Raw genomic sequence first — 15201 nt, 5'->3', positions numbered from 1 at the left:
GAGTGGGTTGAGTCGCTGACGTGGTCTTCCTGTCTGGGTTCCCCCCCCCCCCCTTTGGATTGTGCTGTGGCAGAGATCTTTGTGGGCTATACCCGGCCTTGTCTCAGGATGGTAAGTTGGTGATTGAAGATATCCCTCTAGTGGTGTGAGGGCTGTGCTTTGGCAAAGTGGGTGGGTTTCTATCCTGCCTGTTTGGCCCTATCCGGGGATATCTTCGGATGGGGCCACAGTGTCTCCTGACCCCTCCTGTCTCAGCCTCCAGTACTTATGTAGTTTATGTGTCGGGGGGCTGGGGTCAGTTTGTTATATCTGGAGTACTTCTCCTGTCCAATTCGGTGTCCTGTGTCAATCTAAGTGTGCGTTCTCTAATTATCTCCTTCTCTCTCTCTTTCTCTCTCTCGGAGGACCTGAGCCCTAGGACCATGCCCCAGGACTGCCTGACATGATGACTCCTTGCTGTCCCCAGTCCACCTGGCCGTGCTGCTGCTCCAGTTTCAACTGTTCTGCCTTATTATTATTCGACCATAATGGTCATTTATGAACATTTGAACATCTTGACCATGTTCTGTTATAATCTCCACCCGGCACAGCCAGAAGAGGACTGGCCACCCCACATAGCCTGGTTCCTCTCTAGGTTTCTTCCTAGGTTTTGGCCTTTCTAGGGAGTTTTTCCTAACCACCGTGCTTCTACACCTGCATTGCTTGCTGTTTGGGGTTTTAGGCTGGGTTTCTGTACAGCACTTTGAGATATCAGCTGATGTACGAAGGGCTATATAAATAAATTTGATTTGATTTATGCTGCAGTAGTTTGTGGGCTTGGGTCAGTCTTTTATATCTGGAGTATTTCTCCTGTCTGATCCGGTGTGAATTTAAGTATGATCTCTCTTTCTCTCTCAGAGGACCTGAGCCCTAGGACCATGCCTCAGGACTACCTTGCATGATGACTCATTGCTGTCCCCAGTCCACCTGGCCGTGCTGTTGCTCCAGTTTCAACTGTTCTGCCTGCGGCTATGGATCCCTGACCGGTTCACTGGAAATGCTACCTGTCCCAGACCTGCTGTTTTCAACTCTCTCTAGACAGCAGGAGCGGAAGAGATACTCTCAATGATCGGCTATGAAAAGCCAACTGACATTTACTCCTGAGGTGCTGACTTGTTGCACCCTCGACAACTACTGTGATTATTATTATTATTTGACCATGCTGGTCATTTATGAACATTTGAACATCTTGGCCATGTTCTGTTATAATCTCGATCCGACACAGCCAGAAGAGGACTGGCCACCCCACATAGCCTGGTTCCTCTCTAGGTTTCTTCCTAGGTTTGGGCCTTTCTAGGGAGTTTTTCCAAGCCACCGTGCTTCTACACCTGCATTGTTTACTTTTTGGAGTTTTATGCTGGGTTTCTGTACAGCACTTTGATATGTCAGCTGATGTAAGAAGGGCTATATAAATAAATTTGATTTTGAAATTAGATTTTTAGTATCATTAGACAAAACATGAACCTGAACTAATAAGTTACTGTTCACTCTTTTCAGCTGCAGACTCCTGTGTAAGGGTCTGCAGCGAATCACAGCCAGCCGCCAGAGAGAAGCAAATGTAACCACAGGACATGTGAGAGTTGATGCACACCCTATCTTCATCAATGAACAGAAAGTTCCGCAGAATAGAATATAATAACGTGCTATCAGAAACCGCTGCACTTGACCCAGGTTTACTAAGTTAGCCTTCAGTGATGCCAGAACGATTGATGAGGCTCTTCAAAGAATAACCTCAGCAGCAGGGAGGGACAGCCCCAACAGTCAGCTGGCTCAGGCACCAGGGCAACAGGAAGAAGAGGGATCAGATGGAGCAGAAGCACCAGCAATAATGTCACAAACGTCTGCTGTTTGACGAGAGAGCAACTGGGGATGCAGCACAAAGGAATCCCTCAGCAGATGCCATAATGGAGGTCCGATCCTATTTGGAGGAGCCCCTCCAAAGGTCTGCAGATCCTCTGAGCTGGTGGAAGAACAAAGCCTCTGTCTACCCACGGCTTACTAAAGTCATGACAGGGAGACTCTGCATAGTGGCCACATTCATTCCCTCAGAGGGTCTTCTCAAAAACGGGACAAAGAATTACTGAGATAAGAAACCGCATCAGCCCCTCGAAAGTAAGGCAGCTTGCATTTCTGAATGCAAATCTCTCAAAAGAAAAATATGGTCAGTATTGCTGTGTGCTGTTGGTTATAAACATGGCAATAAAGGAGAGAAAAGAGGGACCAGTTGAATGTTTTAAGTGGGATGCTGCAGTTTTGCACATTGTTATTTATTTTTCTTTGATATGGTGCAATATTCTATTATGTTATTCAGATTGTATTCATTTTGAATTGTTAGATTTATAAGCACTTTGTTTATATACATTAAAAAGTTATACTTTAAATACAAATGTTTAATAGCATTATTTTTCATAACAAACCAACGCATTTTTCAATACATTGTGGTTAAGGTAGAGTATGATTTAATTTAATAAGAATTGTTTTAACACCAATCATAGTCAAACTATCGCAAACTGTTTGATTTGAAAAAATACAAAACATTTTCTAAAGAGCCTTTTGGGTGCCAATAGAGCCGGGTCTTTTTGGTGAGCTGAGCCAAACGAGCCGGCTCACTGAAAAGACCCGGAATGCTAATCACCATCACTAATATTTAAGGAGAGCAAATCGATACCCAATCCCCCAAAAATGTGCTGTAACTGTCAATAGTAAAACAAAGCTTAAAACGATGTTTGAATGAACCAAGTCCACAAAATGAATGGTGAAATCGCTTCCGGAAATGGTAGACCCCATACGGAAAAAATATTTTGGGAATTAGGATACATGTTAATAAATATATCCCCAAAAAATAAAACATTTTGTAAGCATTTTGAAATGTATTTAAATGCGTGACATACATTTGTAAATGTACAGTATTTGGAATACATACATTTGTATGAAAATATATTTGGCAATATTTTATATTCACAAGTATTTGAAAATGTTCAAATTTTTTCGGCATGGGACTCCACGCCACCACTATGGAGATAGCCTCAATCGTGCTATCACAAACGACATGATAGATACTATCGAAGTCTATGATGGGGACACCTGTGAATGGAGGACACATACGAAAAGCAGAAAAGGCGTACTAGACAAATATAACATCATGTTTACTCAATATTATCTCAGTAGTTAAATAAATAGTTTGTCACAAAATGTCCTCGTGTTAATAATTAACAGTCAGTCAACTTACCGCGGTCACCTTCATGACCATAGCCCGCTCAGCCAGAGCTGAGGGCATTCGACGTTAGAGAAAAGTGCATTTTCTAAAAGCTGTTGACACGAGAGCTCACTCAAATATTACAGGTAGGCATATGGAGACACATTTCCTTGATATCTCCCTGGTAAGTTGCCGGCGTCCATAACTTCAGTTTCATTTGGTATCTGTGAGGACACGCTGTTCTTACAGTTCTCTGTCTTGCTTGGAAGACCAATTAGTAGGCATATTGGTAATTGGCACGATGTCCCGTTGTTGACTTTATCCCATCAGCTTGTATCTGCATGTGCTTACGATATTTTACGTGAGTTGAAAATTAGAGTGTTAGTTTGTTATGTGGTCTATACCAGTAGTTCCCAACCAGGGGTAGGACACCGACTGTAGAAGTACTTGCCCTATCCACGGGGGTACTTGAGAAGACTCATGAGACCATCGGCCTACTGGTAAAATTAACATGAAGGGGTACTCCGGGCAGAGCAATATTCCGTTGGTTGTACAGTAACGGAGAAAGGTTGGGAACCACTGGTCTAGGCCATTGCAAAATGACTACAGCAGTTCATCCTGTTGTTGAAATGTTAAAGTCAACTAACTACACCTGATTTATCATCCTGTATTGATGTGGTGCAATTATTGTATATTACTAGCATTATTATGATTTTTTTGCTGGTCAACCATTATAGCTTTTACATGACTGGTTCTGAATGGATGCTCCCATCATAAAAGTGTTTATAGACCAAAAGAATACGATGTTGATTATATTCTTCCATTCATAGGCCTTATGTTGGATTAATCTCTCTTCCTGAAGATGTGAGAAATGGTAAGAACCACCTGTAATCTATGGATGTGCAGGCGTCTCCATGCAACAACACCTCAGACCCTCTGTGCTGTAAGTCTTTTATGTTCCCATGTGTAAACTACAACATTCTCTCATCAACACCAGCTCAGATAAAATATTACATGTGCAACAAGAGCCAAGTTTAATGCACCAGTTGTCTGTCTGACTGCACCAGTTACAGTGATTGTGTTGTGTTCCCCTCATACCATCTGAACTGTGTGTATGTATTCAGATGAGGAAGGATCAGGCACATTAGCTGTGATCATTATCCCCACTCTCCTGGCTCTCAGCACAGTGGTTGTTGTGACCAGCATACTGTGCAGTCTCTTCCATAGAAGAAGAGCAGCACCAGAGAGCACCTCCATCCCTGCCCATTACACCAATCGTGGTAAACTTAAACCTATTGGAAATATCAACGTGTGTTAGATCTGTAATATTGTCTAGTGAATTCACCACAGTGAATTATGATGTAAAAATAATTGTTAATGAAATCTGTTCCTGTTCATACCAACACTGCATCAGTATGCACACTCTGAACCATGACTAACACGAGCCCTTTACTGCCAAGCAAGGCACAGGACATTGTAAAAACATTAAAATATCAACCTCAAGAAACAACTTCAAGTTGCAATTCAAATGCATGTGATCACAAATGTTTAGCACAGTACTGCGTTGTGTCCAGCAGGTCAGGAGTGTGTGTCCAGTAGCCCAGTGAGTCTGTGGGAGATCCCAGGAGAATGTACTCTGGAGGGGCTGGAGTTCTGGCAGACTGGCCACTATGGTCCTATCTGCAGAGGCACAATGAGAAGAAAGGATATACCCAGTGCTGTAGTGGTCAAGACACTCCGAGGTATATGCTTGTACAGTTTTATACAGGCTGTGTGTGGGACATTGCTGCATGTTTTTGGAGATATTGCCCCAAGCAAGTTTGAGTTATGGGAGAGTTGTGTGTACCTCGCAGGTAAAAACATACCAAATTTTTACATTTTACTCCTAGAGGATCCCACTGCAATGGATTAGGATTTTTATGATTTTGTTCCTTCTTTAAGAAGTTAAAAACTTTGGTCCAAGTGGTACAGTGGTCTAAGGCACTGCATCTCTGTACTAGAGGCATCACTACAGACCCTGGTTCGATTCCAGGCTATATCACAACCGGCCGTGATTGGAAGTCCCATAGGGCGGCGCACAATTGGCCCAGGGTCGTCCTGGTTAGAGTTTGGCCAGGGTCGGCCGTTATTGTAAATAAGAATTTGTTCTTAACTGACTGGCCTGGTTGAATAAATGTAAAAAATAAATAAAAAATATCCTTTCAGGAGGCATAGATCAGCCTGAGGCAAAGAAGTTTGTTGACTGGATCCTTTTCCATGGTACCGTGTGTAAACACCAGAACCTGGTCCGGATGCTGTACTGTCAGACACAGATACTACCTATGTACCTGGTACTGGAGGCCTGTAGTCCTGGCAACCTTCTGCACTACCTCTGGACCCTGAGAAATGTAAGACAACAATGGGTGGGACTTTAAGTTCAAGTTTATTTGCTGTAACAAATACATTTGGAATCATACTCACCAGAGCCCTCGCGAATCAAGCATGTTGAATGTGAATAATACTGTATTTCTATTCCCAATATGATGATAATTCATTATTCCATTTTTCAGTTACATTTAATTCAAATTGAAGTCATTAACTGAATGGTCTACAGATAAATAATTGGTCACTTTAATTTCAGAAATTGAATACTGAGCATCCCCCTGAGTTGACTGAATAATCATTAATTTCCCTGTTCTCCAGAGTGATTCGGAGCCCTTGGATCCACTGCGACACTTTTCAGAGAGATCAGTGTTTTTGGTGGCAAAGCAGGTGGCAGCAGGCCTGGTAAGTGATTTTATGTAGCATTTGGAGAGATCTAATATCCAATGGAAGGCCAAAATACAGTACCACAACAAGCTCTTTGCAGTGAATACAGTATAATGTCCTAGGTGCATATAGGATACCAATGTGATTTACAACAGTTTCATCGTCAATAAACGACACCTCACTTAGAATATTGGTACTGCAGTCAGTTGCTTGAATACAATGACGTTGAGCATGTAATCCAAGCAATTTAAAGTATCACATCAATTATATCCAGGTTTCTGCATTCAAGCACATCATTATTATTACAATCTTTTTTTTTCTACAATCGTCTTTCAGGACTATCTGTTGTCAGAGCACAGGCTTGTACATGATACAATGATGTTGAGCATGTAATCCAAGCAATTTGAAGTATCACATCAATTATATCCAGGTTTCTGCATTCAAGCACATCATTATTATTACAATCTTTTTTTTTTCTACAATCGTCTTTCAGGACTATCTGTTGTCAGAGCACAGGCTTGTACATGGCAATGTTGCTGCACAGAACATCCTGATTGGTCCAGGGTTCTCTGTGAGGGTATCTGGATTGGGCCTGGCCTTCGAGATCCGCCAGCACCAGACTGACAAACTGGCCTATCACAGGTGCCAGAATGACAAACTGGCCAATCAGAGAACAGCTGAGGTCCCTCTCAAATGGCAGGCTCCAGAGAGGATGATGAAGCACCCAACCACAGACAGGAGTGATGTGTGAGTTTTGGGTCATTTAGGCCCCTTTCCCAGACACAGATTAAATCCATTCATGGACTAAAGCATTCCCAATGAAAAATATCTCAATTGAACTAGTTTTTTTTGTCCAGGACTAAACTTAACCTGTGCTTGGGAATCTGGCCCATAGTGTAGTGTACATTAACCAAATGTTTGTTTGATTTTATTAACGTTCTGACATAAGATTTCAACATGCTTGATAACTTGTTTTCTCTCCCCCTCAGATGGTCTTTTGGAATCTTTCTGTATGAATTGATCACACTGGGTAACTCTTACTTTCCTGATATCTGATTCAAGTCATTTGGAAATGTAGGCCTACCTCTACAATAAGACAACAATATTTTCAATTAGGTTTTTTGTTTGTTTTTGATTTAGTAATCTTCAATATTTAATTTATTCTTCATATCGCTCCCTCAGGCTCTCCCCCCTACCCTGATCTGGAGCCGGAGCGTGTGTTCCTCCACCTACAGAAATCATACAGGATGAAGAGGCCAGACAACTGTGGGGGACCCTTGTAAGTCTGTGCCCGTCCCTGGTCAAAAACATTCTGCCTATAATATTCACATTAAACCATAAGAATATACATGTAATTATGCCATAGCCAATGTAAAGCCCATTATTAGCTGTGTAATGCCTCCATGTTGTAGCTGATATTTAATCTAATTACGCTCTCTCATTCTATTCTATTCACCGGTCTCTCTCTCTCTCCAGGTATGACCTGATGATGTACTGCTGGATGTGGAGCTTCAAGGACCGTCCTGTGTTCTCCGCCATCATCAAGCTTCTGGGGTCTTACACATACCTTGCTGGCACTAAAGATATCTACATCCCAGAGGACATGGACATCACTGACTACATCAAGAGGGCAGGTGTGCTGCCCTAAATATCTAGTCCAAGGCATCACATTCATGAATGAAGAAGCTAGAAGCAAGGGGTGAGTTCATGACAAAGCATGGCTGTAGTTGATTTTAGGTTGATGTGTGCTGTACTGTGGTATTAAATGTGTTATAAACTTTCAGAGAGATTATTTTATGATGCTGAAATTAAATGTTGTAAATTGGTTGACATAATGAGGGTGCATGAGGGTGTGGAAGTATTGTATGGAGGATGCAACAAAGCCTTATTGTAAGATTACATATTTGAATGTGTCCCTTTTAGCACATAAATGGATGTCAGGAAAAAAAAGATCTGCCACTTTATTGTTATTGTCTACTCACATTTTTAGGCCATCACAAGTGAACATATTTTAAGAAATTGTACAAATGTAATAATAGTGTTCTTGATGTCATATTGTCCCCAGTGTCATGAAACCAGGCAAGTCATTATATCACCACTTTAATTGTCAAAACATTTACAGAATTTAAAATAGAGATCTTCATAAGATGTTTTACTAGTTTATAATTTGGTGAGGATCACTCCTGTGCCTTTAACAGTAGTAATGAGACATGTAATATTGTAGCCATACAGTTAATGCCCACAATGAGACTGTCTTGAAGTCACTGTGATCACGATATGTAAAACTGTACTGCACACACTCAACACTGTTGATTTTCATAACATTGCTTATCATTGATCTCGATGCCAACAAACAAGCCGTTTGGATGGCGTGGAGGTGACATTTATAGTTTTACTGTCCTGTTGCTATTGTCTCTTAAAACCCATCATCATATTGTCTCCAACGCACACTCATATCTCAAATTCTAAAGAGAGGTACAAACCACCATTTTCAGAATAACACACAGAGGCATGCGGAAATGGATCAAGAACAGGAATATTCCGGACAACATTTTGTCCTCATGACTCACGCTTAAAAGTAACTGCAAAACTTTTTCACACTACTGAGCTGAGGTGAGCCAAACCAAGCCAAGATGATCTGTGCAGGACTGGTTACACACCCACTATAGTTGTTGAAATCGTAGTGGAAATGACAGTGGGAAAGGAATACATCTAAGCCAGCACAGAATGGTTTGGGCTGGCACTATAGTGTTAAAGGGTACAGGTTATCAACTGAACTAAAAACAAAAGTTTAACTATTCACTGTACCTAAGGTTAATAAAAGCAATTAAATTATGTAACGCCTTCTAAAACAGAAGCAGAGGTGCACAAACACCAAATATAAAGCTATGTTCACAAGTCTGACCACAATGTCATGTGTAAGTCAAATTAAAAGGACTGTCAGAGTGGGGAGAGGGAAACTCACTGTTATTGGCAGAGAGAATTGGAACTCTTTCTTATTGGTCAATTAACTAATTTACTGTCTGGTGATGTCACCAGGCAGGCCAAAACTCCAACCCACCAAAACAGGCTCTTTTCAAACAGCTCTGAAACTAAAAGGCGATTATCATTTTCACAATTTTACTGTATTATTCCAACCTTGTAGTGTGGACATATATCACACAGGAAATTCATGTTTTTTACTGCACTGGGCCTTTAAAGCAGTGGTTCCCAAACTGTGAGGCTCACCCAAGGGGAAAGCAGTCCGGCTTTCAACTTACAACTTTCAAGAGTATTAGTAGAATGCACAAGGTGAAATGTCGAAATGCATCATCAGTTTTCATGTGTCATTGAATACCTTGCTTAGTGAGCTATTTATAACTTATCGGGAATGTCCAGATCAACTAGCCCATGTCAGCTAACGTTTCTAGGTTTCTTTGCCCATAGATTTTGTTGTAATGTTTGAATCTTTCAAATATCACATGAATACATAGACATATCATTCTCTCTGCCAACAAGAGGGGTGTGAACAGTTTATGTCATGAATAGTGCTTGTGCCCATAGAAATATACAGGGCGCAGGGTGTTCGCCAATGCTAGAAGGGGGGCCTGAGTGAAAAGGTTTGGGAACCTCTGCTTTAAAGGAGCCCCCCCCCCCCAGAGGAAGTTTCCGCCAGTATTTCAACGTAATTTCCCATCCTAAAGAGGAAATGCACATTTAGGGTCGACCACCGAAGAATGACGAAGGATACAAAGAGGAAATGCACATTTAGGGTCGACCACCGAAGAATGACGAAGGATACATATACATACATATTCGCAAATTGAGGGTGGGACTGTCTATGTGGAGTTGATAAACATCAACGAATAAGGACACTGACAGCGGTCTTTCTACCCTCGTGTGTTTTACCACACCTTATTCAAAGGATTAGCCAGCCGGCTCTAAAGCTCGTTCTGGAGCTGGATTTGTCATAAGCATTGGTTTAGGGACAACTTTGCCACAGATGGAAACCACTGGCTTATCTTTGACTTCGCCATATGTTATCTCAAGTTTTGGCATCGTCCATAAATTGCATCTGCGAATCCGCCATTGAAATAGTTCGAATGAATATTGAAAGATAGGTGATATGCGTTTGTCTACATTGTAATGGGCACGGTGCAAACTTTGTTCGGTAGGCTGCTGGCAGGTTTCAGCTGCGGCACTGCAAAACCAAGTCTGTCCGTGCTCATGGTTCTCACAGGGGAAGTGAAATGACACGCCACACATTACATGTAACTTTAGATGGGTTAACTGACGTCGCGACAACAATGCACGCTTCAATGGGGCAGAAGTCCGTGTGTCGTGATTCTGGATGGGCAGATAGCTAGCAACAATGAGACTACCATGTGTGGGGAATCGTAAATGGCTCGTTTCAGCTAGTTTTTTGTTCTTGATACCGTGCCTTGTTTTGAAGTGTTTCGACTGATTTCATATCATGCTAATTTGGCTAAAAGTCGCTTGTTAGCTAACCAACAACGATGTATGAGAGACACGTGTTCATTGTGAAAATGTATTTATATTTTCAATAAACATTGGAGATGAAATATAGTTTTGTTGGCAGCAATCTAAGCTAACCCCGTCTATTATACCCCATAAGCGGCGGTTTTGTGGCTAAAAAACCAATTCGTCTAGAAGTTCCTAAAATTATTTTTTTTGCGGGTCCACTATCATTATCTGTATAGACATTTGTGGTTTCATATAATACAGCGAAAATCAACAAAATTATCCAATGGCTTATGATAATTTTATGGTAAAATAAAAACAAGTATTTTAATATGCTCCATGGTTCAGGCAGTCAAGTGGACAGAGGACTGTTTGGCTCAACATGGTCCAAGATGAATAACTTTTGCAGCGGTTTCTAAATCATAAACAAAGCCATGCTGGTAGTGGGTGGTAACGTTCAAATAAAACCCAGCCCTGAAACAAAACGGAGGCTGAAAATAATGTGTACATCATAGGAAAAGACACCGCATTCACACGGATTTGGGAAAAGTGGGCAGTTCAGATGTCACTTCAAGCACAAATATACTTGGACTTAAATCATTGTCAAACTGCATGGGTCAGCTCGAAGAAAGTGGATTTCTACTGGTGTGGGCATTTAATAAGAGAACTGAGAACCCAGTCATTTTATATGAATGCCCATTATTGTATTCACCATAGCTAGCCTATGATCATTTTAATATACAGTGCCTTCTGTAATTATTGGAACAGTGAAGCATTTTCTTCTATTGACTCTATACTCCAAAAGTTTGGATTTGAAATCATACAATGACACTGAGGTTAAAGTGCAGACCCTCAGCTTTAACTTGAGGGTATTTAATCCATAGCAGGTTCACCGTTTAGAAATGACAGGACGTTTTGTACATTGCTCCCCTAAAATGGGAGGGACAAATTCACTTGTGTATTAAAGTAGTAAAAAGTACTATTTGGTCCCATATTCATAGAACACCATGAATACGTCAAGCGTGTGACTACAATTTTGTTGGATGCATTTGCTCTTTGTTTTAGTTGTGTTTAGATTATTTTCTGCCCAATAGAAATTAATGGTAAATAATGTATTGTGTAATTTGTTTGACTTTTATTGAAAATAATATGTTTCTAAACACTTCTATATCAATGTGGATGCTACCACGATTACAGATAATCCCGAATGAACCATGAATAATGAGAGAAAAAGTATCAGACCCCACAAGAGACATGCTAAACTTTCACCATTACAATAACAGGGGCAGTTATCATTTTTATTCACGACTCATTCATGATTATCTGTGCTACAATGTGTTCTACCAAGTGCTTAGAAACATTTCTATTCACAGGAAAAGTGACTCCAATGACACAATACATCATGTATCATTCATTTCTATTGGGCACAAAACCATATGAAACAACCAAAACAAAACAGCAAATGCATCCAACATTTTTTAGAGTCAAAAGCTTGATGTAATTATTGCGTGCTACAAATATGGGACCAAAATGTCATGTTTTACTACACCCGGGAATTTGTTGTTTTTGTTGTTGAAAAAGTGATGTCATTCCTAAACAGTTCACCCAGTATGGATGAAATACCTTCACATTAAAGCTGACGGTCTGCACTTTAACCTCATAGTCATTGTTTGAGTTCAAATCCAAACCAAGTATAGAGCCAAAAGAAGAAAAAATGCTTAATTGTCCCAATAATTACAGAGGGCACTGTATATCTGGTGGGAACGTAAACACTCTTAAATTAAAGCACTATTACATTTTGCTAGCAATAAAAGCAAACTAATCTTGTCTGAAAATGGCTAGAACATTTTAAAGAAGAAAAAAATACTATTCCAATTAAAGAATGCAGTTGATGGGAAAATAAAAAAACAATATTTCTCAACAATCCCATATCCACACACAATTCTTATGTACAATCACTTTGGTAGTTATTTTAAGTACAGTAGAACATAAGATCTTGAGATGGTAGTGTCTTCCATAATTTAAAAAAACATGATTTAATGGACTTCGTTTGTTTCTGCATTATAATGAAACTTTTTTGTATTACAAATATCTTACAAATTGAGAGCATGCCACATGTTTGAATCTAGTTTGAATCTATGTTCAGAAAAATAAAAAAAGGGGGCCATGTTTTTTTTTACTGCAAAAACTGTTGACATTTTCTTATTCTTTACAGTAGAAACTGCTACTCAATGACTTTATTAATCACTGAAAATACTTTTTTGTATTATTGTTGAAGTAATCTCAAGCACAATTTGTGCATAAGGATGATACAGTACACACACACACACACACACACACACACACTAGGCAGTACAGTACGACTCTGCAGTTGTATTGTACAAACATAATAGCTACAGATACCCAAACCCTATCTTATTCAAAAACAAAATGGCTAAGGTACAGTACATTATCCATCAAGTGTTCATGATGAAGAAGGCAGTTCAATCTTACAAAAACATTACAACGTCCTCTTACGTCCGGTTTCGATCTGCTGTAGGCAGCAGCAGTCTGGGTGCTTTAGTTAACCCCACTGGACAGCCTGTTGACAAGCCATGTGCGAGTGTGAATTTGTAGCAAGGCCTTTAATGCCTACTACACTTTGCAGCTCCATAGTGTTGTTGGGAACAAAATGTAGGACACAGACCACAACAGGTAGTACACACATGCCGGAGGGAAAGAGGAACAGAACACCATGACAACCCCTGCAAAACAAAACAGAAAAATGTGATGAATAGCCTAGCTAAACAAATAACCTACCTTTCTCATTGCTGGATTTTTGGGATCTGAAACATGAATAAACTTCCTAAACTTTCATTTGAGATTTAAGTATGAATTCTTATTCTGAAAGAGAGGACTCTTTACTGCTCACATGCGTAAGTACCTGGTATCAACATCCCAATAGATTTTACAGGACCAAACATACATTTGTTTTAACACCTATTTAAACTAAAATGGTACATTGGATGTTTCACAGAAAAGTGTTTCCCAGGCTTTATTTTAATGGAGTGGCTGTTTGGCGAATTCTCCGGACAGTTTTCCTGATAGGTAAACAACCCAGCCTTCTCTAGACTACGCAAAAACGTTTCCGTAGATGCTGCTCCTGCTGCCACTTGCCCCTCTTTTCTGTTCTCACTCACACGATCGGATATCTTGGTCTGGTGTACAAACTTCGGCAAGTTGTTGTAACTATAAACAACGATCAAATTTAGTGCCCACGCACATTGTAACCTATTTGCGGCAGACTGATCACTTGAATTGACGGGCATGTTGTCATTGTCAAACATTGTTAGCCTATCGCCTGAGTTGTTCTTGAATTATGGTGGCATTTGCTCCCTTGCCTTTGCAACCATGAAAAACTCTTTAAAACGACAAATTGCCACACATCATACAAGTTTTTGTTTATATTGAACTTTTTATCAATGATAAAACATAAAGCGAGCCATTTATACCTCAAAACTTGATGTTTATGCATTGTTTAAAGTACTTAGGGAAGGCAAATTGGCTTGCCCCAGTAGTAACCCGGTAGAGTTGTAGTGACATGTTTTGGGGATTAAGAGGTTTATTATTTTAAATGCTAGAAAATAAAACTAAATTGTAGAGATCAATAAAAACAAATAACTATTTGAATACCTTTTTTTAACAAATGTTTCCCTAGGTTTTAGGTCATTGGTGTTGCAGTGTGGAAAAATCTGTCACACAAGGACCTTGAGCATTCCCTCCAGTGGCAAAGTTATTAGGGAGGGGTCTAATATTAAATTACTAGCTAATCACACCCTTTTAGTATGTCATAAATTTGAGGACTCCATTGATAATTTTGGTGTGCCTAAATCCAAAGTGACACTTGGTGTTACTCAATTGGGAAATCATATTGTGATTAAAAAAATATTGACTTAAGTGATATAATTAAAGGTTTAATGGCCTTAGATTTGACCATCTGTGGCCTCCATTTAAGACAATATTAATTTACCTAAAATGTATCATTGGTGTTTCTATTCCTACTGGTGTCAATGTTCAACATTGTCAAAACTATTTAAAGTCATGAAGCTGACATATTAGTTGATTTAAAAAAATGGGAAGATGTTCCCAAATACATTTATTTAAAAAACATTTTTTTCTAAATGACATCGCAATTCAAGAACGACCCGCCGTCACGTGTAGAATGTTCAGCTGCCCGAGAGAATAGGCTACTCGAGTGAGTTTCAATAAATGGAGAATGGTGCTTGTTTAATAAAGTTAGATCAGCTGAATCAATGTCTGCAAGATAACATCATGTTTCATCAGTATTCAACATAACCAAATATAATATGCTAATATTAATGTAAGACAAAAACAGCCAACTAATTTCTTGAGAAATGTCTTGATATTTTAGGATGATTGTGTGAATGATTGCATTTCTCTCACATGCGGTCAAAACTACACAGCATGTGCCACTAGGTATAACATGTGCTTTGATTGAAACAAAAACACAAGAATACTGCAGTTTAGCACCGCCTCCTTTAAAATTCTATCACAAAACACTGTACATAATGGAAGAATATCTAAAATACATATTCCCATGTAACTAATTGAGATCTAATGGTTGACATGCAGATGCAGCATGGATGTTTCACCGGTAAAACTTGAAGAATTATCATTCACGACTGACAGTGAGTAAAGTGAGAAACGTGAAGGGAGCAGCTACGTAACACATGATGTGCAGAATGTGATACGGCTGT

The 15201-nt window shown here is 39.8% G+C and overlaps 2 protein-coding genes across 10 annotated transcripts in view; one reads left to right on the top strand and one right to left on the bottom strand.

Annotated features, from left to right (window-relative positions):
• The first annotated feature begins 3289 nt into the window (after window positions 1–3289).
• Window positions 3290–7781, top strand: si:ch73-206d17.1 (tyrosine-protein kinase STYK1). 3 transcript variants are annotated; one of them, XM_064922453.1, is made up of 10 exons: window positions 3290–3381; window positions 4066–4178; window positions 4360–4515; window positions 4810–4977; window positions 5441–5622; window positions 5918–6001; window positions 6477–6730; window positions 6973–7013; window positions 7166–7262; window positions 7460–7781. In XM_064922453.1, the coding sequence occupies exons 2-10, from the start codon at window positions 4130–4132 to the stop codon at window positions 7629–7631; spliced, it is 1203 nt and encodes a 400-aa protein (XP_064778525.1). In that variant the 5' UTR covers window positions 3290–3381; window positions 4066–4129; the 3' UTR covers window positions 7632–7781. The 3 variants fall into 3 exon arrangements, with proteins under 3 accessions (XP_064778525.1, XP_064778527.1, XP_064778526.1); XM_064922455.1 differs by having other exon boundaries at window positions 3291–3381; window positions 4813–4977; XM_064922454.1 differs by having other exon boundaries at window positions 3315–3419.
• A 286-nt stretch (window positions 7782–8067) lies between these two features.
• Window positions 8068–15201, bottom strand: part of tmem269 (transmembrane protein 269) — a 37413-nt gene continuing 30279 nt past the window's right edge. For all 7 annotated transcript variants that reach the window (XM_064922456.1, XM_064922458.1, XM_064922457.1 and 4 more), the window contains one exon: window positions 8068–13188. In XM_064922456.1, the coding sequence (XP_064778528.1) occupies window positions 13079–13188 (110 nt within the window). In that variant the 3' untranslated portion in view covers window positions 8068–13078. The remainder of the gene's footprint in view (window positions 13189–15201) is intronic.

This window comes from Oncorhynchus masou, chromosome 18 (genome assembly GCF_036934945.1).
Source record: "Oncorhynchus masou masou isolate Uvic2021 chromosome 18, UVic_Omas_1.1, whole genome shotgun sequence".
Classification (NCBI taxonomy): domain Eukaryota; kingdom Metazoa; phylum Chordata; class Actinopteri; order Salmoniformes; family Salmonidae; genus Oncorhynchus; species Oncorhynchus masou.
This window is presented reverse-complemented; position numbering and strand designations above follow the sequence as displayed.